Below are 27373 nucleotides of genomic sequence, written 5' to 3' on the forward strand. Positions count from 1 at the left end.
AAAGAAAGGATTAAAAGATCAATCAGTAGAAGTTTGGGGATAGAAGGTTTATTCACTCTTGTGCATTAGATCTCATCTAGATCACCTGTTTGAAGAAATCAGTCCAATTGTCTTCTCTCTCTCCTGCATCATTGATTTTTTCCTAATAGATTGTTCTCATCACCCTAAGCAGTTGTTGTACATCTCACCTCTTAAAAAGAAGAGCCTTTCTAAACTAATCTCACCAGTCTATTTTCTTGCTTCTCTTAAAGCCCAACTCATTAAAATGGACCCTACTCTTTTCACTTCATCTCTTTGAGTACTCTCCTGAACCCACTCCAGTCAGTCCTTTCAGTGGAACTGGTTCCCCTGCTTACCTCCCTACTCCTCAATATACGATGAATTCTCATCAAGCCAGGGGATCCTTTTAAACATAAGACAGATTATGTCATTTCTTTATTCAGAACTATTCCATGGTGTGCCATCTCAGAGTAGAGACTAAAAGCCCTTGTCATGGTGTGCAGATTCTTGATGATCTGGCTGCTTTGCTATTTTTCCAGTATCACCTTCTAATGTTCCCCTTGTTTTCCTTGCTCCAGGCACACTTATGTCTAGGCCAATTGACATATTTGTCTATCTGTTTTCTTCCATTGAAATGTACATGCAAAAACAAAATTTTATTAACTGTGTTCCTCAGCAAAACAATGTCTGGCACCTGATAGGAATTCATTAAATAATTGATAGATAGATGAATGGATAACTAAAGGAATAACTTCAAGTTCCAGGTATTCAGGGTTTGGTAAAAGGAAATCTGGGGTTTTCAGCAAGATGTCAAGTATTAGGAAGAGCATGTATGCTGAGAAAGGTCATTACTTTTGGACATATTGAGTTTGAAATGAGTGTGAAACATCAAGGTACAGATGTCTGATGCTATACGTAGTGTAAAATGTAGGAACAACCCTAGGGGAAAAGTCGAGCTTGAGGATAAAGGATATTTTCATTGTTAGGTGATAATTTAAGCAATGGAAATGACTCACATTAGTGAGGGAAAGTGTCTAAGGAAGACATCCAACTTTGGAGACTTTTTTTTAGGAATCAGGAAGAGGTAAAACCAGTAAAAGATGAAAGAGGTACAGTGATGGTGAGAAATTTAAAAGAAGGAAAATGTAAACCATTATAGCTGTCAGGAAAGTTGAGTAGAGTGAGTTTGTGTGTATCCCACATGCATCTGGGAGGTCATTAACAACTTTATTGAGAACAGTTTCTGTAGAGTAGTGGGAGAAATGAGAGTTTATTGAGTAGAAATTGAGAAAGCAAAAATAACTACATTATCTGTTGAAGAAGGTTGACTGTGGAGTATAGGTAACAGTGAGTATTAGCTTGAGGCAGAGATAAAGGCGAGTGAGAAAATAAGAGTTTTAAAGGTAGGCAAGACTTTTGGGCTAAATGAAAAGGGCACTTTTAAAAAGGTATAAATAGGTAGAAGAGAGAAAAGAGAGTGAGGCAGGATAATTGAAAGAGGGTCTCCTGAGGAGACTGAGGTATTAGGCGGGGTAGAGAGTTCAGGTGAAGATGTGAAGGTGAGAGAAGAGGATGGGTAGGCATTTCCCTGGTGAAGGAGGTAAGCAGTACTATGATGGAATTGGAGGGGACACACTGAGAGGGTCCACAGTTCACAGACTGTCTTCTATTATGTGTTATGTGAGGTAGATTGTAAAGTCAAAGGCTAGGAATGAGTGTGTGAGAAACAGTTATAGCCTTGAAAAGTGGTATTGTTTTGGAATGGGAACCATGATGAATGCAAAAACAGTTACCAGAATAGGATCACCATGTAGCAAATGAGGGTCCGCAGAAAAGGTATATTCCTAAATATTTGTATGTGTACTAGTCAATAAACTTAAATATTTTCTCCCCATTGAAGCACAACTAAGGAACGTCAAGAGATACAGAATCCAAATTTTACTGCACCTGGTCAAGAATTTCTGTCTAAATCTCATTTGTATGAACATCTGACTTTGGAAAAATCTTCAAGCAATGTAGCAGTTTCAGGACATCCATTTTATCAAGTTTCTGCTACAAGAAATGAAAAAATGAGACACTTGATTACTACAGGCAAACCAACCAAAGTCTTTATTCCACCTTTTAAAACTAAATCACATTTTCACAGAGACGAACAGTGTGTTAGGAATATTAACTTGGAGGAAAACAAACAAAAACAAAACATTGATGGACATGGCTCTGGTGATAGTAAAAATAAGATTAATGACAATGAGATTCATCAGTTTAACAAAAACAACTCCAATCAAGCAGCAACTGTAATTTTCACAATGTGTGAAGAAGAACCTTTAGGTATTGTATGACAATTTGTGTGATGAATTTTTGCCTTTCAGTTAGATATTTCCCTTATTAAATAATGTCCTGATGGTTTTCCACCTTTGATGGTGATAATTTTAAAACCCTTTTTAATGCTTTAGATTTTCTAAATCCAAAGATTAGGTTTAAATTATTCTAATGTTTCTTTCAAAGATAACTACTTGTGGACTTGTTAAAAAAAAATTAGACACACAATCTAGGACTGCTGTTACTGGAATATATTTTCTATCATACTACTAATTTTCTTTTAAAAATGAGATAAAAATAGGGCCGGGATGCCTGTAATCCCAGCATTTTGGAAGACCAAGGCAGGCGGATCACCTGAGGTCAGGAGTTCAAGGCCAGCCTGGCCAACATGGTGAAACCCAGTCTCTACTAAAAAAAAAAAAAAAATCAGCTGGCATGGTGGCGGGCACCTGTAATCCCAGCTACTTGGGAGGGTGATGCAGGAGAATCCCTTGAACTCGGGAGGCAGAGGTTACAGTGTGCCGAGATCGTGGCATTGCACTCCAGACTAGGCAACGAGTGAAAAACTCCGTCTCAAAAAGAGATAAAAATAGTAAAGATATTTATGTTTATACAACTTTACAAGTTGAAACATCCTTTCATTTATGAAGAATTAAAAGGGGTACCCTTTTTAGAGAAAGGAGAGCATGTAAACTTAAAGGAAATTGATATGTATAATTTTATAAAGCAGGGAGTTGTGCTTTTTTTTTTTTTTTTTTTTTTTTTTTTTGAGACGGAGTTTTGCTCTTGTTGCCCAGGCTGGAGTGCAGTGGTGCGACCTCAGCTCACTGCAACCTCCACCTCCCGGATTCAAGTGATTCTCCTGCCTCAGCCTCCCGAGTAGCTGGGATTACAGGCATGCGCCGCCACACCCGGCAACTTGTGTATTTTTCTTTTTTTAAAGTAGGGACGGGATTTCTCCATGTTGGTCAGGCTGGTCTTGAACTCCCAACTTCAGGTGATCTGCCCGCCTCAGCCTCCCAAAGTGCTGGGATTACAGGCCTGAGCCACTGTGCCCTGCCAGGGGTTATGCTTTTTAAGTTTCAGTTTTATTTTTGCTAAGTATTTATTCTTTAATAGATTTAATTACAAGTCTTCAGAATGCCAGAGATATACAGGATATGCGAATTAAGAAGAAACAAAGGCAACGCATCTTTCCACAACCAGGCAGTCTGTATCTTGCAAAAACATCCACTCTGCCTCGAATCTCTCTGAAAGCAGCAGTAGGAGGCCAAGTTCCCTCTGCCTGTTCTCATAAACAGGTATGTGTTTGTCTAAAATACTGATGGCTTTTATGACAGAGTGTAATTTTGTTTCATTAACTAGTATCTACAAATGGCTTTGTTTAAAGAATGAACACATTAGTGCAGGAATGGATGAATGAAATCATCATATTTCCTAATTAGCCTACAGTGGCAGCCTCTGGCTCCTTGCTAGGCCTTCGTCATCCTACTAAAGTGATCTGTGCTTCCAAATCACTATTTCTTTTCCCCCTTCAAATCTTACTTTATCATTGTAAATGCTTTCAGCTAGGTGTTAGAGAAAAGTAGTTTTAGTGATATTCAAATATGAATAACTGATAGCCCTGAACCTTCTATGAGCTATTTATATTTTCAAAAGAGGATTCTTCTTAAGCCAGTACTATCTAGTAGAATTTTAGGCAGTGGAGAGGTGAAAATAATATTGATGACATTAATGGCTAACTTTGAGCATTTTCTAGGTGTGAGGTGCTCTTCTAAGCACTTCACACGCATTAAGTATATCTTGCTTAATCCTTACAGTCACCTTGAAAGAAAGACACTGTTATTTTGTTTCCATTTTGCAAATAAGAGAACTGAAGCATAGAGAGGGTTAAATAACTGCCCCAGAGTCACTTAACTAGTAAATGGAAGAGCTATGATTCCAAAGCAAAGAGTCTGACTCCAGAGTCAAACTCTGAACAAACAAAAAGACACTTTGGTTTAGATATCCTGGGGTGAAAGGAAGCACTTTGAAAGTAAGCCTTGCCTGTGTACAAATCTGATCACCTGAGGTCACATTCCCTAAAATACTTCCACTTTTCCCTTTTGTTTCCCATCTAAGTTTTTGAACTTAAGAGATTTTGTAAAGCATTACGTTTTTTTATCCTCACAGTACCTTCCTATGGCAGATTTAACAGAAGGTGTAAACATGGGGTGGAAAAGGTACAGCAGACTGTAGAATGTATGGATCATTTATATTACGTTAAAATTTTTAGTTTCTAGTAAGTAAAATGTTTTCGTAGTGAATATTCTAGTAGTTAATGAAAATTTTTGGTAAATTCAGTTTTGGTTTGTTATAATTGTTTTTATTGCTTGATACATGTTTATTTTAAATTATTTTTCATTTGTGTGTGTGTTTGTGTAGCTGTATATGTATGGCGTTTCTAAACATTGCATAAAAATTAGCAGCAAAAATGCAGAGTCTTTTCAGTTTTACACTCAAGATTATTTTGGTAAGGAAAGTTTATGGGCTGGAAAAGGAATACAGTTGGCTGATGGTGGATGGCTCATACCCTCCAATGATGGAAAGGCTGGAAAAGAAGAATTTTATAGGTACTCTATGCAAAAAGATTGTGTGTTAACTTTTATGTATTCCCTTATCCCTCTTTCTTCTCTTAACTGTCTATCGAACTAAAAAGTTGGCTAGAAATCGAATTTTTATGCATTTAATCATTTTAAGTGCATTACGGTTAAGCATTCTGTTAAAGTCTTTTGAAAAGTGCCGTTTGTCCTGGGGTTTAATGAACTGGATTTGCTTGATTTGGGACATTTTTCTTATGCACTTATAAATAAAGGCCAATTTATAAAGTTAAATTTGGCCAAGTGCAGTGGCTCACGCCTGTAATCCCAGCACTTTGGGAGGCCGAGGCAGGTGGATCACCTGAGGTCAGCAGTTTGAGACCAGCCTGGCCAACATGGCGAAATCCCATCTCTACTAAAAGTACAAAAATTATCTGGGCATGGTGGCAGGCACCTGTAATCCCGGCTACTCAGGAGGCTGAGGCAGGAGAATCACTTGAACCCGGGAGGCAGAGGTTGCAGTGAACCAAGGTCATGTCACCACACTCCAGCCTAGGTGATAAGAGTGAGACTCCATCTCAAAAAAAAAAAAAAAAAAAAAAAGGTTAAATTTGAGGACCAGGCATGGTGGCTCATGCCTGTAATCCCAGCACTTTAGGAGACTGAGGTGGGCAGATCTCTTGAGCACAGGAGTTTGAGACCAGCCTGGGCAACATGGTGAAAACCCACCTCTACAACCAAATTAAAAAATTAGCCCACCAGGCATGCTGGCTCACGCCTATAGTCCCAACACTTCGGGAGGCCAAGACGGGCTGATTACCTGAGGGTCAGGAGTTTGAGACCAGCCTGGCCAACATGGTGAAACCCCCGCTCTATTAAAAATACAAAAATTAGCCGGGTGTAGTGAGGCACGCCCGTAATCCCAGCTACTTGGGAGGCTGAGGCAGGAGAATCATTTGAGCCCAGTAGGTGGAGGTTGCAGTGAGCCAAGACCACTCCACTGTACTCCAGCCTGGGCGACAGAGCAAGACTCTGTCTCAGAAAAAAAAATAAAAATTTGCCCCACATGTACTTGTAGTGCCAGCTACTTGGAAGGCAGGCTGAGGTGGATGGCTTGAGCCTGGGAGGCAGAGATTGCGGCGAGCTGAGGTTGGGCCATTGCACTCCAGCCTGGGTGACAAAGCAAGACCCTGTTCCAAAAAAGGCCAGATGTGGTGACTCACACCTATAATCCCACTTTGGGAGATTGAGATGGGCAGATCACCTGAGGTCAGGTGTTTGAAACCAGCCTGACCAACATGGCAAAACCCTGTCTCTACTAAAAATACAAAAATTAGCTGGGCGTGGTGGCATGTGCCTGTAATTCCACCTACTCAAGAGGCTGAGGCAGGAGAATCGTTTGAACCCGGGAGGCAGAGATTGCAGTGAGCTGAAATCGCACCACTGCACTGCAGCCTGGGTGACAGAGTAAGACTCTTGTCTCAAGAAAAAAATAAAAATAAAGGAAGTTAAATTCAAAATGGCCTTATGGTAGATTCCTCCCCCAACACCCACTTACTTCATGTTTTCTTTCATTGTATATTTTAATAGATACAAAATATAAATAAGCACTAAAAGTTAAACAAATATTTGAATATCAATAATTCTAAATAACTAGAAAATCTCAGAGCCCTAAAACAGCAACAATTTAGAACTGCATAACCTCTTTTTATTGTAATTTTTACAGAAACATAATTTAAAGCTTTTTGTTATCAGAGATATATTACATTATGCCAGTGGCAAAAGATGGGATTTATTTCCTCAGCATCCTTATTTTTAAATTTCTGTACATTTTTCCAAAATTTATAGTTTTGGAAAAGTGGTAAAACTTTTTTTTCTGAATTTTGTTTTAACTTTTAAAATATTGTTTACGTCTTGCGTATCTTATATAACAAACATCTGCTTATAGATTCCAGTAAGAAAAGTAGGTTAAACAGTTGTATTATTTTCTCATACTAAATAGACTGCATAAGGTAAAAGTTAATGATTGCCCTGTAGTCAAGTGGGAATGTGGAAGCTGTCGTTAGTTTTTTCTGATAATTCAGCAAATCTCTACTGAGCGCCTGCTATGTGTCAGGTACTATTCTGGGTACTAGGGATAATAAAGCAAAACAAAAAAGTCCCTGTCCTGATGAGTCATACATTCTAGTGGGCGTGGAAGGCATAGAAAATGTTGAAAAATAAGTAAATTGTATAGTATGTTAGAAGAAGATACATACTATAAAGATAGATAAAGCTGGAAAGGTGTCAGAGAAAGTTGGGCAAGGAGATGCGATTTTTAGTCTAATAAGTAATTAGGAAGGCTTCACTGAGTCAGCTACATTTGATAAATGACCTAAAGTAAAAGGAGGGAGCATAGGACTATCCTAGCGAAAGACCCCTAGTCTCTAAAAGGGGAACGTGCTTGAAGTATTTGAGGAACAGGAAGTTAGTGCAGCTGGAGTAGAGTGGATAGGAGAAGAGTAGTCGTAGATGAGATACAAAGGGAGGACCTCATAGACCTTTATAAGAACCTTTCCTTTTACTCTGCATGATTTTTACTGAATAAACTACTGGAAGGCTTAAAGCAAAGGGTAACATGATCTGACTTTTTTTTTTTTTTTTTTTTTGAGACAGTCTCACTCTGTTGCTCAGGCTGGAGTGCAGTGGCGCAATCTCGGCTCCCTGCAGCCTCCACCTCCCAGGTTTGAGCAATTCTCCTGCCTCAGCCTCCCGAGTCGCTGGGACTACAGGTGTGCACCACCATGCCCAGCTGATTTTTATATTTTTAGTAGAGACGGGGTTTCACCAAGTTGGTCTCAAACTCCTGACCTCAGGATCCACCCTCCTTGGCCTCCTAAAGTGCTGGAATTATAGGTGTGAGCCACCACGTCCACCCTGATCTAACTTATTTTTGAAAAAGTAATTCTAGCTATTTGTTGAGGAGAGGGGCAAGGATGGACGCAGAGAGACCACTTAAGCTATTGCAGAAATACATGTGAGAGGTGGTTGCTTGGACCAGGGAAGTGGCAGTGGAATTGGTGGAAAGCAGTTGGACTCTGGGGTGTTTTGAAAGTGGCACCATTAGGAGTTGCTCAAGGATTAGATATAAAATGTGAAAGAGGAGGAGAATAACAATGACTGTAAAGATTTTGGCTTTAGCAACTGGATGGATAGAGTTACTGTGTAACTACCAGAATTGAGAAGACCAAAGATGGAGGGAAATGAAGAGTTTGGTTTTGGACTTTTGAAGCTTGAAATGTAATGGTAGACAGCCAAGTAGAGGTGTTAGGTAGGGAGTTGGATATGCAAGTCTATACACAGGTAAAGTATAGGCCAAAGAAATCAGTTCACAAGTCATCGGCATATAGATGACTTGAAGGCCATGGAAAGGAGACTGAGAAAGAGCAACCAGAAAGTTAGGAATAAATGCAGAATGGGGTGTTGCATGCCAAGTGAAGATGGAATTTCAGGGAATAGAAAATGACCAACTGTGGAAGTTGCTTCTAATAGGTAAAGTAAGATGAGGACTGAGATTGGCCACTGGATTTAGCACTGCAGAAGACATTACTAACATTAATAAAAATAGCTCAATAGGTTGGTAGAGTGATATCCTGATTAGAATGCAATTAAAGAGCAGTTGAAGAGCAGGAGTTGGAGACACAGAATACAGTCAATTCTTTTGGGAGTTGCCAGAAAGAAGCGGAGAGGGGGACATTGCTTGGAGAGGAAGTAGGATCAAAGAGTCTTGGTTTTGGCTTGTTTCAATGTAGAAAAAAACCATATCTTATGCTGATTCACATCGTTCAGTAGAGAAGGAAAAAATTGATGATGCAGGAGAGAGAGGAGGCATTTCCTGATCGTTGGCCTTGTAGGCAGCAGGGGGTATAGGAGCTAGTGTACAAATGGTAGAAGAGGGCAAAGTGTAAGGATGCAGATGCTTGGAAGAGGGCAAAGTATAGGGATACAGATACTGTGAATGGATAGATATGAGGGTGGGAGCTTATGAAAGTTCTCTTTCGATTACTTCTGTTGTCTTAGTGCTAAGAGTATGAATGAGAAAGGAGGAGTTAGAGATTTGAGAACAGAGGGGACAGGATCAAGGAGAGCACCAAAACTAAGAAAGGCAGTTCTCAGGTGTGATTTCTGAAAACAATCTCTTTCATAAGAAAAATAATGTAAAATATAATTACTTAAAATCAAGGATCTCATTTTTCAGGAACAAATATGAGTTGAAATCATTCTGTTGACTCTTAAGTGGAATTTTTTATTTTGTTTTTATATTTTGAGATAGGGTCTCACTCTGTTGTCCAGGCTGGAGTGCAGTGGCACTATCATGGCTCACTGCAGCCTCAATCTCCTGGGCTCAAGCAATCCTCCCACCACGGCCTCCCAAGTAGCTGGGACCACAGATGTGAGCTACCACTCTTGGGTAACTTTTTTTATTTTTTGTAGAGATGTGGGGGTCTCACTATGTTGCCTAGGCTGGTCTCAAACTCCTGGCCTCAAGCAATCTTCCTGCCTCAGCCTCCCAAAATGCTGAGAGTATAGGTATGAGCCACCATACTCAGCAAGTGAAGTTTTTATCGGTATGATATTTTGATACATGTGAAATAATTTTCTGAAATTATATTACTTGTAGATCATATGAACTCGTAACAACTTACTGAATGATCTTGAACAATGTAGTCTTTGTACAGAGAATAGTCGTAGTTGTTGAATTCAGTATCATCCTATGTGGTTTTTATGATAATATTCTACCTTTATTTGTTCAGGGCTCTGTGTGACACTCCAGGTGTGGATCCAAAACTTATTTCTAGAATTTGGGTTTATAATCACTATAGATGGATCATATGGAAACTGGCAGCTATGGAATGTGCCTTTCCTAAGGAATTTGCTAATAGATGCCTAAGCCCAGAAAGGGTGCTTCTTCAACTAAAATACAGGCAAGTTTAAAGCATTGCCTTATGTAATCATGTACTGCAGTATGGTTAAGGTTTCTGTGTAATCTGTGACTTCCATGTCAAAATGTTGCACAAGCCAGTTGTCAGTGACAGTTGCCATCCCACACTGCTGTTCTCTTGTCATCCCTAGCCCCCATTTAAGAGAGATCACACATTCATGCATTGCTTGCTTCCCTCTTTCCCCACCCGCTCCTTATCCTCTTGATGTATGAGAAGCATATGAGGTATTAATTTGATCCACTATTTGGGGATTGCCAATAAAGCATTTTTGCATTTTATTTTTTGCTTTTTAAAAAGAGTTCGTATTTTAACAATATGAAACAATATATGGCTAGTTACAAAATTTTAAATTCTCAGTATTTCTTAGATAAATTCAGTTTTCTCAATTATTCAGTGACTTGTTTAAACAGTGGAATTCTAGAGTCACACTTCCTAAAATATGCATTTTTGTGTTCACTTTTAGATATGATATGGAAATTGATAGAAGCAGAAGATCGGCTATAAAAAAGATAATGGAAAGGGATGACACAGCTGCAAAAACACTTGTTCTCTGTGTTTCTGACATAATTTCATTGAGCGCAAATATATCTGAAACTTCTAGCAATAAAACTAGTAGTGCGGATACCCAAAAAGTGGCCATTATTGAACTTACAGATGGATGGTATGCTGTTAAAGCCCAGTTAGATCCTCCGCTCATAGCTCTCTTAAAGAATGGCAGACTGACAGTTGGTCAGAAGATTATTCTTCATGGAGCAGAACTGGTGGGCTCTCCTGATGCCTGTACACCTCTTGAAGCCCCAGAATCTCTTATGTTAAAGGTAAATTAATTTGCATTCTTGGTAAAAATCAGTCACTGATTCAGTTGAATTCTAGAGGTTTTACATTCAAATTTTAAATACTTATTAAGGATGCTCAATTTCTTAAATATACTGATAATTTTAATATAAAAAGCATATTCTTCAGACAGTTAAAGTTTTTGTGCAGTTTTTGGGAGGGCCAGAGATCTTTCTTGAGAAATAATGCATTTCCAATTAAAAAGCAAAAGTAAATTTGCACCATTTGATTTTGGTATCTGTAACTTGCTGCCCTCTTGTTCTCATAGCTTTGCTTTGATCAGATCCCTATTCCACTCTGGATTAGAGAATTATATTTTAGTACTTCTCAAATATGTAATAAATATACTTTTCATCTCTGTAGATTTTAAACTACATAACAGGACTTTGTCATATTGAATGGTCTGCAGTATTGCTATCTGAAATTACTGATAATATTGTACATTCAGATTCACTTAAGAGGTAACCTTGCAGAGAATTTACTTCTCTGGTATTCTGGATCACTCTAAAGAGAACATTTTATAAATTAAACATTTTTAAGGTAAAGATGTATTTTGTTTGGCATTAGTTCTATGTTGGATTGATTGTTTTTTACTGAAAGCGTTCCATTAAGCTGAAACAGTCTTTTGTTTTATGTTGCTTAGAATGTCAAGCTTGCAGTGGCTTTCATTTTCTTGCTTTTTGTTTTGTTTTGTTTTGTTTTTCATCAAATCAATGCATGTGCATAATTTGGAAATTCAACTTTAATATAAGACATATGACCAAAAAAAGCAGTTGCTAGCACAACCCTCCCCACCCTCATTCATGGTCCCCAGAGGCAATCATTTCCAGTCCCTTTGACTATTTTTTAGCTTGTTCTGCTGTCTTCTTTCTCTCTTTAGTTTACAGAGCAACTGTTAACTTCCTGCTATGGAAAATGAGGATTTCAGTCTCTTACTCCAACACTGCTACATATTTCTCTACCTTCTTCCCCATCTTCCCTCTACTAATACAGCATGATTTTTAGTGAAATCTGTATTCAGTGTTTACATTATAATGACTAAAAAATATTTTTTGCAATTTAATACCTAATATACTATGATCACATTTCCTTTCTTTACAGCTTACTGCTTTCCATGGAGTTATTAACTGTCCTTTTCATTTCTCTTAATTTTCTGTGTCCTTACACAGGAGCTATAAAAATCCTGCCCAATATGTTAAAATTTCTCCATTGGTTCCATTTCTGTTTCTTGGAGAACCCCTGGACCTTTTTATATTCTTACTGCATTCTGAAGTGCTCATTTTCTTTTTTTTTTTTTTTTTTTTTTTCCTGAGACAGAGTCTCACTCTGTCACCCAGGCTGGAGTGCAGTGGCACGATCTCGGCTCACTGCAAGCTCCGCCTCCCGGGTTCACGCCATTCTCCTGCCTCAGCCTCCCAAGTAGCTGGGACTACAGGCGCCTGCCACCACGCCTGGCTAATTTTTTTCTTTGTATTTTTTAGTAAAGATGGGGTTTCACCGTGTTAGCCAGGGTGGTCTCTATCTACTGACCTCGTGATCTGCCCGCTTCAGCCTCCCAAAGTGCTGGGATTACAGGCATGAGCCACCGTGCCCTTCCCGAAGTGCTCATTTTCTATGTGTGCCATATAGCTTTCATTCTATAAATTATTCTTACCTCTTTTCTGTGTTAGAAACCCCATTTCCTGGTTTCCATATCATCTTTCTAGAATATTTCCCCTAGTTTTAAGGGCCCACAACTCTCAGAGGCTTCTTGTGGAAAGGAGCATGCAGCTTTTTGATATCTTAGGGTAGGGTTGGCTGGATATAGAGTTCTAGGTTGAAATTATTTCTTCAGAATTTTTAAGACATTTCTTTTATCTTCTTTAGTATAGCTCCTGCTAATTTCAGTGCATTCTTTTTTTTTTTTTTTTTTTTTTTTGAGACAATGTCTTCTCACTCTTTCACCTAGGCTGGAGTGTTTTATTTTGTACAGATGAGGTCTCCCTATGTTGCCTAGGCTGGTCTTGAACTTCTAGGCTCAAATGGTCCTCACACTTCAGCCTCCCAGAGTGCTGGGATTACAGGCATGAACCACTGCACCTGACCCATGGTGCTATTTTTATCTTCAGTCATTCATTATGTACTCTGGTTTTAAGAAATTAAGATTGTTTTGTCTTTATTTTTATTTATTTATTTATTTATTTTTGAGACAAAGTCTCGCTCTTGTCACCCAGGCTGGAGTGCAATGGCATGATCTCGGCTCACTGCAACCTCTGCCTCTCGGGTTCAAGTGATTCTCCTGCCTCAGCCTCCCGAGTAGCTGGGATTACAGGTGCCTGCCACCACACCCAGCCAAATTTTGTATTTTTAGTAGAGACGGGGTTTCACCATATTGGCCAGGCTGGTCTCAAACTCCTGACCTTAGGCGATCCACCTGCCTCAGCCTCCCAAAGTGCTGGGATTACAGGCGTGAGCCACCGCACCTGGCCTGTTTTGTCCTTAAATTTCACAGTAATGTACTTTGATGTCTTTTTTTTTTTTTTTTTTTTTCTTTAATTCTTGGCCCAGATGCTTACTGGCACTTACTGTAGAAACACATCATCCTTCGTTGAGTTCTGAAAAATTTTCTTTAAGTGGTTCTTTTATAATTTCCCTCCATTTATTTCTCTACTTTTTTCTGGAACTCCTGATGTTTGGACACTAGGCCTCCTACATTGTTCCTCTAATTTTCTTGTCTTTTCTCCTACTTTTTATTTCGTTACCTTTTTTTATTCTCACTTCTGGGATGGTTTTTAATTTTTTCTTCTAATTCTTTTTATTAATATGTCATGTTTTATAGATTTGTCTTTAAATATTTTTACATAATTTTATGACAAAATACAAAAAAAGCAATTCCTAAAAATTTAGAAAGTCAAATGAAAGCAAAGAACTTAAGTTTATTTTCAATTAGAGCATAATCATACCAAGAAACTATTTCAGGTAACCTAAAAAATGTTTTATGTCCCTAGTGGTATATTCCCCAAGAACAACAACAGTAACAATAACTATAAAATGAAACAAAATGTTAAACTATTCTTAGTCATCATGTTGTTGGTGGTAGTGTTGGTATTCCTATTCTGAAGTTATAGTGGATATGAAGTATGTTGAAATATCCTTTTACACTCTTTTATGTGTGTTTGTTGTATGTGAGTAATTATATGATTATAGAGAACAGGGATCTTTTTATCAGAGAAAGGTACAGATGTGAGACTGAAGTAAAGGAAAACTTGCAGTTCTGCATTTGTATTGGAAATATCATTATGAACTCGAGATCTATATTATCTTTAAAAAATACATGCTGGCTGGGCACGGTGGCTCACGCCTATAATCCCAGCACTTTGAGAGGCCAAGGTGAGTGGATCACTTGAGGTCAGGAGTTCAAGACCAGCCTGGCCAACATGGTGAAACCCCGTCTCTACTAAAAATATAAAACTTAGCCAGGCATGATGGCATGCTCCTGTAGTCCCAGCTACTGGGGAGGCTGAGGTGGGAGAATCACTTGAACCTAGGATGCAGAGGTTGCAGTGAGCCAAGATCACACCATTGCACTCCAGCCTGGGCGACAAAGTGAGACCCTGTCTCAAAGAAAAAACAAACAAACAAAAAAAACATGCTTACTAGTTTCGTCTATCAAAAAGAACAACAACAAAAAAATGAACAACCCAGCAGTACTGAGTATCCCTACTTCTCAGAATGTTTTCTAAGTACCATTTTCTCTTAAAAAGATGCAAGGTGTCTTGAAGAAATGTCTGAGTCCAGATTCAGGGGAGGATATATATGAATCTGGAAAGTCTTGACATACCAGAGAAAAACTAAGCATCAAACACTACTAGTATCATGTCAAAAGGACTCAGGAGTGTACTAGAATAGATTCTTACTGATCAGAGATAAAATAATTTGAGCATCAGAAAGGATAATAACAGGCTGGGCACAGTGGCCCACACTTGTAATCCCAAGATTTTGGGAGGCCAAGGTGGGCAGATCACTTGGGGTCAGGAGTTCGAGACCAGTCTGGCCAACATGGTGAAACCCCATCTCTACTAAAAAATACAAAAATTAGGCCTAGGGGCAGGTGTCTGTAATCCCAGCTACTTGGGAGTCTGAGGCAAGGAGAATTGCTTCAACCCAAGAAGCGGAGGTTGCAGTGAGCCAAGATCGTGCCGCCGCACTCCAGCCTAGGTGACAGAGCGAGACTCCATTGCAAAGAAAAAAAAGAAAAAAGGATAATAGCAAACAATTGAAATTCATAACAAATGATACCTCTACTCTCATTGTTTTAAAAACTAAAGCCCAGGCACAGTGGCTCACGCGTGTAATCACAGTACTTTGGGAGACTAAGGTGGGCAGATTACTTGCATTCAGGAGTGTGAGACCAGCTTGGTCAACATGACAAAACCACATCTCTACAAAAAATACAAAAATTAACCAGGTGTCATGGTATGCATGCGCCTGTAGTCCCAGCTACTTGAGAAGCCGTGGTGGGAGAATGACCTGAGCCCAGGAGGCAGAGGTTGCAGTGAGTTGAGATCGTGCTACTGCACTTCAGCCTGGGTGACAGGGCCAGACCCAGCCTCAAAAAAACAACAAAGACTAAGTAAAAGGAGAAAAAAATCAAGCATTTATCTTTCTTCTCTTATGTGATCTATATATTGGGACCCTCAAGTAGATCAGGGGAAGTTTCTGTTTATAAAAATGTTTCAACAAATAAGGAATAATAGAATTAAAATATAACCATTTCGCAACCCTCAAATTAGGGTTGTCTTTTCTTCTAATTCTTTGTTTTTTGAGACGGGGTCTTGCACTGTTGCCCAGGCTGGAATGCTGTGGCACGATCTTGGCTCACTGCAACCACCTTCTCCCAGATTCAAGCAATTCTCCTGCTTCAGCCTCAGCCTCCTGAGTAGCTGGGATTACAGGCATCCACCACCACACCTGGCTAATTTTTTTTAATTTCTAGTAGAGGCAGGGCTTCACTATGTATGTTGGCTAAGCTGGTGTCGAACTCCTGACCTCGTGATCCGCCTGCCTTGGCCTCCCAAAGTGCTGGGATTACAGGCTTGAGCTACTGTGCCCAGCCCTTTTCTTCTAATTCTTAAAGTGAATTTGTGTCTACCAACATAATTTTCAGGAGACCTTTATTATTCCCTAAATGTTTCTCTCTTTGTGACATTCAGTTCTTGTTTCATAGATACAGTATCTTCTTATCTTTCTAAAGCTAATGATTAATGTTTTGTTTTCATTTTCATTTTTTCTGCTTCCTGCATTTTTTTTTTTTTTTTTAATGAAAACCTTTCTCTGTTTGAATCTCTCAGGTTAGAGCCTTTCCTCAATGGTGATCATTGACTGATCCACAAGTTGTATGTGTGGTGAGGCTTGTCAGCTCATAGGGTAGTAATGTGATAATTTAGTTAACTAGGAGACCCTCAAATATCAGTGACTGTTCTGAGAGTTGAGCAGAGTAAGGAAATTAATAGGGAGAGTCATTTTCAGCATAAAAATTTTATTTCAGTTTTGTTTTCAATAATAGCATCTCACCCCCACCCTGGCTGCGTCTGCTCAGTGTTCCAGAGAGTCCACGATATGTATGGTTCAGCCCTCCAGAAAGTAAAGTCTCCTGCACCTTTTTTTTTTTTTAATGCTGCAGCAAGAATAGGGTCCTGGGTTCTTTTTTAGTATGAGGGAGGGACAGCCACCTGGCTACTTGGGATAGGAAAGAAAATCTGGTGTTTCAACTACTTTTGTACAAAATGTCAACCATTTTTTCCTATTTTCAGCCCCACCATATGCTCCAGCCTTCACAGGTACCTGTTGCCTCCAGTTTCTGCGTGTTTTCCTTTAATTATTTTGTTTCATATTAACTCCTTACAAGTTTCGTGGCTGAATAACCTTGGGCAAGTTGTGTAGTTTCTCACATATTTTAGTTTTATCGTCATCTGTAAAATGGAGATGAGTCTTAGGATTATTGTGAAGAAAATTTGTTTTTCTTTTTCTTTTCTTTTTTTTTTTTTTATTTGGAGACGGAGGCGCGCTCTGTCACCCAGGCTGGAGTGCAGTGGCACAATCTCAGCTCACTGCACCCTCTGCCTCCAGGTTCAAGCAGTTCTCCTGCCTCAGCCTCCCAAGTAGCTGGGATTACAGGCGCTCACCACCTCACCTGGCTCCTTTTTTTTTTTTTTAGTAGCGATGGGGTTTCACCATGTTGGCCAGGCCGATCTCAAACTCCTGACATCAGGTGATGCGCCTGCCTCGGCCTCCCAAAGTGTTGGGATTACAGGCGTGAGCCACCTTGCCTGGCCAAAGATTAATTGTTAATATACGTAAAGTGCTTAACACTATGCCAGGTACCTTAGTAAGTGTTGGATGAATATTTGCTCTTTGTGTTAACCATAATCATTCTCAGGCTGCTTTGTCATTTACTCGTTCCACACATTCTTAGCTTCCAAAATTTTGGTGATGCCTCACTTCCTATTCTCTCTAGTTGCCTTTGTCCATGTAGGTTTTTTGAGGAAGTTTGGTTGAATAAGTGTATTTTAAACTATTATGTTTAAATTGAAGTTCCTTTTATCTGTTTTCTAATAGAAACATTTAAATAGCATTAAAAACTTGTAGCAGTATAAACAATATGTTTGAGAAGTACTCTATTTTGAAAATATTTTCACTTTGATAATTTTTTACTTACTGTCTTACTAATCTTCCTAAGACTTTTTAAAGTGAGTATTTTTAAGGCAGTTCTAAAAGAATGAAAACTCTTATGATATCTGTAATAGAATTGAATACATATTTAACTCCTAAATCCATATATTTATTAATTTGTCCAGATTTCTGCTAACAGTACTCGGCCTGCTCGCTGGTATACCAAACTTGGATTCTTTCCTGACCCTAGACCTTTTCCTCTGCCCTTATCATCACTTTTCAGTGATGGAGGAAATGTTGGTTGTGTTGATGTAATTATTCAAAGAGCATACCCTATACAGGTATGATATATTCTTGAAACTTATCATATATTTCTTTCTTTTGATAAACTTTATTTTTTTGTTTGTTTGTTTGTGACGGAGTTTCGGTCTCTTGCCCAGGCTGGAGTGCAATGGCGTGATCTTGGCTCACTGCAACCTCCACCTCCCGGGTTCAAGTGATTCTCCTCCCTCAGCCTCTCAAGTAGCTGAGATTACAAGCATACGCCACCCCACCTGGATAATTTTGTATTTTTGGTAGAGACGGAGTTTCACCATATTGGTCAGGCTGATCTCAAACTCCTGACCTCAGGTGATCCACTAACCTCAGTCTCCCAAAATTCTGGGATTACAGGCGTGAGCCACCGTGCCTGACCTGATACAATTAATTTGAAAGTTATATATATGACTTTTTTGGTGTGTGTAACACATTATTTACAGTGGATGGAGAAGACATCATCTGGATTATACATATTTCGCAATGAAAGAGAGGAAGAAAAGGAAGCAGCAAAATATGTGGAGGCCCAACAAAAGAGACTAGAAGCCTTATTCACTAAAATTCAAGAGGAATTTGAAGAACATGAAGGTAAAATGAGTTATATGGTACACATTTTTATTTCTAATATAAGAACAAAGTTTTAGAGACTTTCAATTTAACCTTTTTAATGAGTAAATTGTTTTTATTTTGAATAATAAATTGATTTTATTTTTTAGTATCTGGAGTATTCTTTTTTAGTATTAGAGAAAGAATAGCAACAAGGGACAGAAATATCAGATTATTTTTCCCTAAGCCATTTGTAATATTTTTCCTGAGTTCTTACCTATATTATGTGACTTTTGCATTTTTGTCTTTGTAGTTATTAGTTTTCATGTGTTATGGTGCCTGGAACTAAGACCTATTGTGGTGTCAATTTTAATATTAAAAATCATGGTGTTTTATGTTTATATGACATAAATTTTATTTTTTCATATCTCCCTTTTGTTGTTGCTGAAGATTTTATGTTTTCATTTCCTCATGATTTATATAGAAGCTATAACGTGTTCTATAGAACTTATAGTTCCATAGTTATCTGCAGAAATATTGCTCCTTATATTTTATTTGCTTAAAATTATCACTAGATCATACTATTTTCATAAATAAGTGATTATGAAATCATTTACAGGCATACCTCAGAGATACTGTGGATTTGATTATAGACCACCGCAATAAAGCAAATATTACAGTAGAGCACATCACATGAATATTTTGGCTTCCCAGAGCATACAAATGTAATGTTTACACTATAGCGTAATCTCTTAAATGTGTGGTAGTAGCATTGTGTGTTAAAAAAAACAATGCGCATACCTTAATATACTTTATTGCTAAGAAATGCTAATGATCATCTGAGCTTTCAGTGAGTTGTAATATTTTTGCTGGTGGAGGATCTTTCCTCAATGTTGATGCCTGCTGAATGATCAGAGTGGTAGTTGCTGAAGGTTGGGGCGGTTGTGGCAATTTCTTAAAATAAGACAAGGGCATTTGCAACATTAATTGACTTTCCCTTTCATGAAGGATTTCTCTGTAGCATACAATGCTGTTTGATAGCATTTTATCCATGGTAGAACTGCTTTCATAATTGGAGTCAATTCTATCAAACTCTGCTTTATCAGAGTATTATGTAATATTCTAAATCCTTTGTTGTCATTTCAACAATATTCACAACATCTTCACCAGGAGTAGATTCCTTCTCAAGAAACTACTTTCTTTGCTCATCCATAAGAAGCAGCACTGTATTAGTCTGTTCTCACACTGCTATAAAGAATACCTGAGACTGGGTAATTTCTAAAGGAAAGAAGCTTAATTGACTCACAGTTCCACTTGGCTGAGGAGGCCTCAGGAAACTTACAATCATGGCAGAAGGCAAAGGAGGAACAAATACCTTTTTCATAAGGTGGCAGAAGAGAGAGTGCAGGGTAAACTGCCACTTTTAAGCCATGAGATCTTGTGAGAACTCCCTCACTAGCACAAGAATAGCATGGGGGAAAGCACCTCCATGATCCAGTCACCTACCACCAGATCTCTCCCTCAACACATGGGGATTACAATTTGAGATGAGATTTGGGTGGGGACACAGAGCCAAACCATATCATTCTGCCCCGTACTCTCCCAAATCTCATGTCCTTTCCACATTTCAAAACCAATCATGCCTTCCCAACAGTCCCTGAAATTCTTAACTAATTCCTCAAAAATTAAGTCCAAAGTCTTCATCTGAGACAAGAGAAATCTCTTCCATGTATGAGCCTGTAAAATCAAAAGCAAATTCGTTACTTCCAAGATACAGTGGGGGTACAGGTATTGGGCAAATGCTCCCATCTCAAGTGGGAGAAATTGGCCAAAACAGAGGGACTATAGTCCCCATGCAAGTCTGAAATCTAGCCAGGAAATCATTGAATCTTTTTTTTTTTCTTTTTGAGACGGGGTCTTGCTCTGTTGTCCAGGCTAGAGTGCAGTGGAGAGATATTGGCTCACTGCAGCCTCTGCCTCCTGTTTCAAGCAATTCTCATGCCTCAGCCCCCCCAAGTAGCTGGGATTACAGGTGTACACCACCATGCCCAGCTAATTTTTGTATTTTTAGTAGAGATGGGGTTTCGCCATGTTGGCCAGGCTGGTCTTAAACTCCTAGCCTCGCTGGGTGTGATGTCTCACATCTGTAATCCCAGCTACTTGGGAGGCTGAGGCAGGAGAATCGCTTGAACCTGGGAGGCAGAGGTTGCAGTGAGCCAAAATTGGACCACTGCACTCCAGCCTGGGCAACAAAGTAAGATTCTGTCTCAAAATAAATAAATTAAATAAATAGTAAAATAAAAAAATAAACTCCTAGCCTCAAGTGAGCCACCGCACCCAGGCCAGTCATTAAAGCTCTAAAATCTCCTTTGACTCCATGTCTTACATCCAGGGCATGCTGAATAAGGGGTGGTCTCCCACGGCCTTGGGCAGCTCTGCCCCTTTGACTCTGCAGGCTACAGCCCCTGCATCTGCTTTCATGGGCTGACATTGAGTGACAGCCACACAGTGCAGGCTGTCAGTGGAGGATGATGGCCCTCTTCTCACAGCTCCACTGGGCAGTTCCCCAGTGAGGACTCTGGGGGGTGGCTCCAACCCCGTATTTCCCTCCCAATTTCCCTCTCATACTGTGCTAACAGAGATTCTCTATGAGGTCTCTGCCCCCGCAGCAGACTACTGCGTGGACATCCTGGCAACTTCCATACATCCTCTGAAATCTAGACAGAGGCTCGCACAGCTCACCTCTTGTCTTCTGCACACCCACACGCCCAACACCACATGGAGGCAACCAAGGCTTGGGGCTTGCACCGTCTCAAGCAATGGCCTGATCTGTACCTTGGCCATTTTTATCAATGGCTGGAGCTAGAGCAAGTGGGATGCAGGGTGCCATGTCCCATGGCTGCACAGAGCAGTGGGGCCTTGGGCCCAGCCCACAAAACCATTTTTCCCTCCTAGGTCTCCAGGTCTCCATAGAAGGGCCTGCTGCGAAGATCTCTGACATACCTTGGAGACTCTGTCTCCATTGTCTTGGCTATTAACATTTGTCTCCTTGTTACTTATGCAAACTTCTGCAGATGGCTTGAATTCTTTCCCAGGAAATGGATTTTTCTTTTCTATTTCATGGTCAGGCTGCAGATTTTCCAAACTTTTATGCTCTGCTTCCCTTTTAAATATAAGTTCCAATTTCAAACCATCTCTTTGTGAACACGTATGACTGTGTGTTTCTAGAAAAAGCCACATCACACCTTGAACACTTTGCTGCTTAGAAATTTCTTCCACAGGATACCCTAAATCATCTCTCTCAAGTTCTACATTCCATGGATCTCTAGCGAAGGAGCAAAATGCCACTTTTTGCTCTAAAGCATAGCAAAAGTGACCTTTGCTTCAGTTCCCAATAAGATCCTCATCTCCATCTGAGACCACCTCAGCCTGACTTCATTGTCCATATCACTGTCAGAATTTTGGTCAAAACCATTCAACAAATCTCTAGGGAGTTCCAGACTTTCCCACATCTTCCTGTCTTCTTCTGAGCCCTCCAAACTGTTCCAGTCTCTGCCTGTTATCTAGTTCCAAAGTCAATTCCACATTTTCAGGTTATTGTTATAGCAGTACCCTACTCCTGGTACCAATTCTCTGTATTAGTTCATCCTCATACTGCTATAAAAATGCCTGAGACTGGGTAATTTGTAAAGGAAAAAGGTTTCATTGATTCACAGTTCCACATGGCTGGGGAGGCCTCAGGAAACTTACCGTCATAGTGGAAGATTAAGGAGAAGCAAGTACCTTTTTCACAGGGTGGCAGGAAAGAGAGTACGGGGGAACTCTCACTTTTAAGCCATCAGATCTCTTGAGAACTCCCTCACTATCACGGAACAACATGAGGGAAACTGCCCCCGTGATCCAGTCACCTCCCACCAGGTCCGTCCCTCGACGTGAGGATTACAGTTCAAGATGAGATTTATGAAGCTCCTCATCATTTAAGTTTTAATGTGACATTGCAGTAATTCAGTCACATCTTCAGGCTTTACTTCTAATTCTAGTTCTCTTGCTATTTCCACCACATATGCAGTTACTTCCTCCATTGAAGTCTTGAACCCCCCCAAAGTCATCCATGAGGGTTGGAATCAACTTCTGATAAACTTGTTATTGTTGATATTTTGACTTCCCATGAAACACTAATGTTCTTAATGGTATCTAGAATGGTGAATCCTTTCTGAAAGGTTTCAATTCACTTTAGCCGTATCTATCGGAGAAATCACTATGGCAGCTATTCTTTATAAGACATGTTTCTTAAATAATAAGACTTGAAAGTTGAAATGACTCTATGATCCATGGGCCACAGAATGGATATTGTGTTAGAAGGCATGAAAATAACATTAATCACTCTATACATCTCTGTCAGAACTCTGTGACAGAAACGTGAAGTGAGCACATACTGTTGCAAAAATGGCACCAGTAGGCTTCCTCAACATAATTTGTGTTTAAAAAAAAATGCAGTATCTGTGAAACTCAATAAAGTGAAATACATTAAAACAAATATACCTATGCTTAACTCACATATTACTGTAATTAAACTCTGTATGACTTTTTTTTTTTTTTTAACCATGAGTAGACTAGTTTCAAAATTTCCTAGAAAACTTATAGCAGGCCGGGTGTCGTGGATCACATCTATAATCCCAACAGTTTGGGAGTCCAAGGTAGGTGGATCAGTTGAGGTCAGGAGTTTGAGACCAGCCTGGCCAATATGGTGAAACTCTGTCTCTACCAAAAATGCAAAAATTAGCCGGGCGTGTTGGCATGTGCCTGTAATCCCAGCTACTCAGGAGGCTGAGACAGGAGAATCACTTGAACCCAGGAGACAGAGGTTGCAATAAGCTGAGATCACACCACTGCACTCCAACTTGGGTGACAAGTTGAGACCCTGTCTCAAAAAAAAAAAACAAAAAAAAACTTTTAGCAGATATATAGTTTCTTATTTTTAAATCTCCCTTCTTTGGGTGTTTTATGCTTGGTTCTTTAGTTTTAGTTGCTTTAAATTTACAGTTTAGTGAATTAATGATCCTTTTTTTTTTTCTTAGAAGACACAACAAAACCGTATTTACCATCACGTGCACTAACAAGACAGCAAGTTCGTGCTCTGCAAGATGGTGCAGAGCTTTATGAAGCAGTGAAGAATGCAGCAGACCCAGCTTACCTTGAGGTGAGAGAGTAAGAGGACATATAATGAGGCTTGATGATTATTCAAGGTGGGAAGCTGTTTTAGACTCTCTGGCCATCACGGGAAGGAGTATGTTGAAATACTGCATTTCTCAAAAGGGACGTGTACATTTCTGGAATTTTCAGTGATGTGCCAAACCAGTGTGGTGGTATGTTTTCAACTGTATACCAAGTAGAGGATGGGAGGGTTCTAGAATTTTATATATTAAATAAATTTGGTTTAAAATACAGGCAAAACTTGTTTTATTATTGTCCCTCCTGTACTCTGAAGCAAAAAAACTTTTTTATTTTTAAGATAAAACAAATATCTTCAAAGTAATGGCTTAGTTTCCATGTTCTTAGCTGTTTTTCAAGTCCCATCTGGAGTGTACTTGATAATCCTCTACCCTAAGGGTACTTCGGTAGAAATGTTTCAGAAGCTCTAAATTGTTAGAAGTAGCATAGGCTTTAGAATTGTGGCACTCTCATTTTATTAACAAAGTAAATGAGAATAAAATAGCTGGCCGGGCACGGTGGCTCACGCCTATAATCCCAGCATTTTGGGAGGCCGAGACGGGCAGAATTCCTGAGGTCGGGAGTTCGTGACCAGGCTGGCCAACATGGTAAAACCCCGTCTCTACTAAAAATACAAAATTAGCCAGGCGTGGTGCGCATGCCTATGATCCCAGCTACTCGGGAGGCTGAGACAGGAGAATCACTTGAATCCGAGAGGCAGAGGTTGCAGTGAGCCCAGGTCATGCCATTGCACTCCAGCCTGGGCAACAAGAGCAAAACTCCGTCTAAAAAAAAAGCTATTAAATGGGCATAAAATATTGTTTTAGGATCAAATAAATAATCTATATAAAAGTTCCATATAAATGTTAGTTACTATTATTAGAACATAATTTTATATATTAAGCTACCTCCTAAATGTTTAGACGGTAGATACCTAAAAAAATTCAAATTCTAAGATTAGTTTGTTAGATAGGAAGGAGCAAATATTTTACCAAAACTACTGGTTGTTAATTGATTAATTTCATTTACTTCATGACTTAATAAATCTTGTGAATATAGCCTTGAATTTCTTAAATAGTGGGACTACAAAATAAACAATATTTCATCAGTAATGTAAGCAGTGCTGTACTGAGTAAAATTCCCTCCTGTTCTGAAATGTTACAGTTTGGGTTCTCCCTGTGAGAAGTGAGTCCAGTTTTAAAACTTGTGAGTATACTTGCTGCAGGTCTGAAAATGAAGGCTTTATGATTATTTCTTGAAAAATTATTTGCCTCTATCTTTTATAATATTATTTGTCAAAGCTTGTGCATTCTGTATATCATCATGAAGACAGCTTTAATTTCATCCACAGAATTTAACAATTTTTTTTGTCTGGACATAAGGGAGCAGAATAAGAGTTGGGGTAGGGCCTTGCCCAGCCACTCTGTAACTGGACGAGTAATGTATTTCTTAGGACCTCATTTCCACCTTCTATCAAGGGAAAACCTAACAGTAGGTTATCTTTAGGGTTCTAAGTGCCTATGAGTCTATGAGATTTTACTTTTTTAAAGTTATCTTTGTAATTCTTTGAGGAGAACATAGGCATCCATTTTTAAAACAGTCCTTTTAGAATTTGTTTTCAGTAACAATGTTGAATGTTGGCCTTCTGAAATCAGGTTTTACAACAAAATGGTTTAAACACTGCCTGCATATTTAGAATCTCTATACCTCCATAAGATACAGAGATTGGATAGTCTCCCTTCCCAGTATAGATTAGGATATTAAGATGTATAATATCCTAAAGTGTAACAGCAGTCTGGTATGTTACATGTCTAAATTCCATTTCCTATTTTATTTGTTTTTTGATTTATCTGTTTATTTTTGTTACACTGGGTAAGATTCCCAAGAGGTACAGGTAGAAATTTGCTAAAGTGAGTAGGACAGAAGTGTAGAGGCAAACATAAAAGTATGTTTAGTACATATCTGTTTTAAATTGTGTCTACTATTTAACAGTTAATGAAATTATACTCCCAGGGCTAAGAATCAGGGTTCTGGGGCCAACCTCTACCTATGTGGTTTGTGCAAATTAGTTGTTCTCTTTGTGCCTCAGTTTTACCTACAACACGGAAACAATGAATATTACCTACCTCATGGATTGTTGTGAAGATTAAATGAGTTAATACATTTACTACACATAGATCTATTTCTCAAAATAATGAGCATTCAAATGTTAGCCATCTGTAATGTAGCTGGTGATGATTATGATTATTAGAGTACATTTATAATTGGAGGATCATTTTTGCCTTAGGGAAACAGTTTGAGGCACCTGAGAATAGTATGTGAGAAACAGATTACATTAACCACACCCTGAGGATGAGCTCTAATTTTGTTGTATTTGTCCTGTTTAAAGCGATCCAGTTACAATGATGGGACTTTTTAGTTTTAATTGCTTTTTATTCCAATATCTTAAATGGTCACAGGGTAATTTCAGTGAAGAGCAGTTAAGAGCCTTGAATAATCACAGGCAAATGTTGAATGATAAGAAACAAGCTCAGATCCAGTTGGAAATCAGGAAGGCCATGGAATCTGCTGAACAAAAGGAACAAGGTTTATCAAGAGATGTCACAACTGTGTGGAAGTTGCGTATTGTAAGCTATTCAAAAAAAGAAAAAGATTCAGGTGAGTGTGTAAATGCTTTGTTTTTATCAGTTTTATTAAGTTAAAAAATGGCCTTACTAACAAAATGATTATAAATCCAGATAAAGTATAAAGTTAGTTTATAACAGAGAAGCAAAAACCGCCAACGCCTACAAAGAGATAATATAAAAGATGATCTGTATTTATTTTGAAACAAAAATTTAAATGATAATCACTTCTTCCATTGCGTCTTTCTCATCTTTCTCTAAACAGTTATATTGAGTATTTGGCGTCCATCATCAGATTTATATTCTCTGTTAACAGAAGGAAAGAGATACAGAATTTATCATCTTGCAACATCAAAATCTAAAAGTAAATCTGAAAGAGCTAACATACAGTTAGCAGTGACAAAAAAAACTCAGTATCAACAACTACCGGTACAAACCTTTCAGTGTGATTTTTCAGTTTTGATAAGTGCTTGTTAGTTTATGGAATCTCCATATATTGAATTTTTGTTTCGTTTTCTGTAGGTGTCAGATGAAATTTTATTTCAGGTTTACCAGCCACGGGAGCCCCTTCACTTCAGCAAATTTTTAGAACCAGACTTTCAGCCCTCTTGTTCTGAGGTGGACCTAATAGGATTTGTAGTTTCTGTTGTGAAAAAAACAGGTAATGCACAATGTATTTAATTTTTTTGTTTATTCTTTTGAAAAACATTGTCTTTTAAAATCTCTTATGATTAGTTGGAGCTACCAGTTGGCAAATTTTCTAGCTCTAGTGATCTGAAAGTAAGCCTCTTTGAACCTCAGATTTTTAATGAAAAGCAATTCGATATTATTTCAGGGGTAACAGTTTACATCCCAGTCTGTGCTACTTAATTTTATAGAAATTGTCCTTAATTTTATTTTCTGCAATTTATGTTTTCTTACTATTTCTAACGTATATGTTTATCCCATTGTGATGTTATATTGATGTCCTCAATTTATTGCTTTGGCCATCACTCCCTACTTTTCATTGTACAGGGCTGTTTATTATCTCAGAATCAGGCTTTTATTTTATTGAATATATGGTCTTACTAAGTTCAACTGCATGAACCTATCGTGAAGAATTCAAGAGTTTTCTTCTATTTGTTGAGTTTTGTTTTCTTAGGAGTTTTGTTCTTTCTCTTTTGCTTTTTTAAATTTTCTCGTTTTTTAAATGTGTTTGTGTTTGCTTAGTTATGTTTTAGTGCTTTGTGGGGTTTTCTTTGACTATATTATATTAGTAAGCCACATTGTTCCCATGCCATTTTATTTCATGTTGATCATATTTGGGTGACTC

The 27373-nt window shown here is 38.7% G+C and overlaps 1 protein-coding gene across 3 annotated transcripts in view; it reads left to right on the plus strand.

Annotated features, from left to right (window-relative positions):
- BRCA2 (BRCA2 DNA repair associated) overlaps positions 1 to 27373 on the plus strand; it is an 86963-nt gene that overhangs the window by 39064 nt on the left and 20526 nt on the right. Inside the window, exons 14-24 of one of the 3 annotated variants that reach the window (XM_007960072.3) lie at positions 1901 to 2328; positions 3439 to 3620; positions 4744 to 4931; positions 9692 to 9862; positions 10344 to 10698; positions 17551 to 17706; positions 18124 to 18268; positions 23305 to 23426; positions 25897 to 26095; positions 26327 to 26490; positions 26584 to 26722. In XM_007960072.3, coding sequence (XP_007958263.3) covers positions 1901 to 2328; positions 3439 to 3620; positions 4744 to 4931; positions 9692 to 9862; positions 10344 to 10698; positions 17551 to 17706; positions 18124 to 18268; positions 23305 to 23426; positions 25897 to 26095; positions 26327 to 26490; positions 26584 to 26722 — 2249 coding nt within the window. The remainder of the gene's footprint in view (positions 1 to 1900; positions 2329 to 3438; positions 3621 to 4743; positions 4932 to 9691; positions 9863 to 10343; positions 10699 to 17550; positions 17707 to 18123; positions 18269 to 23304; positions 23427 to 25896; positions 26096 to 26326; positions 26491 to 26583; positions 26723 to 27373) is intronic. The other 2 variants (XM_073013249.1, XM_007960073.3) reach the window with 2 other exon arrangements.

The sequence above is a fragment of the Chlorocebus sabaeus genome, chromosome 3 (assembly GCF_047675955.1).
Source record: "Chlorocebus sabaeus isolate Y175 chromosome 3, mChlSab1.0.hap1, whole genome shotgun sequence".
NCBI lineage: Eukaryota > Metazoa > Chordata > Mammalia > Primates > Cercopithecidae > Chlorocebus > Chlorocebus sabaeus.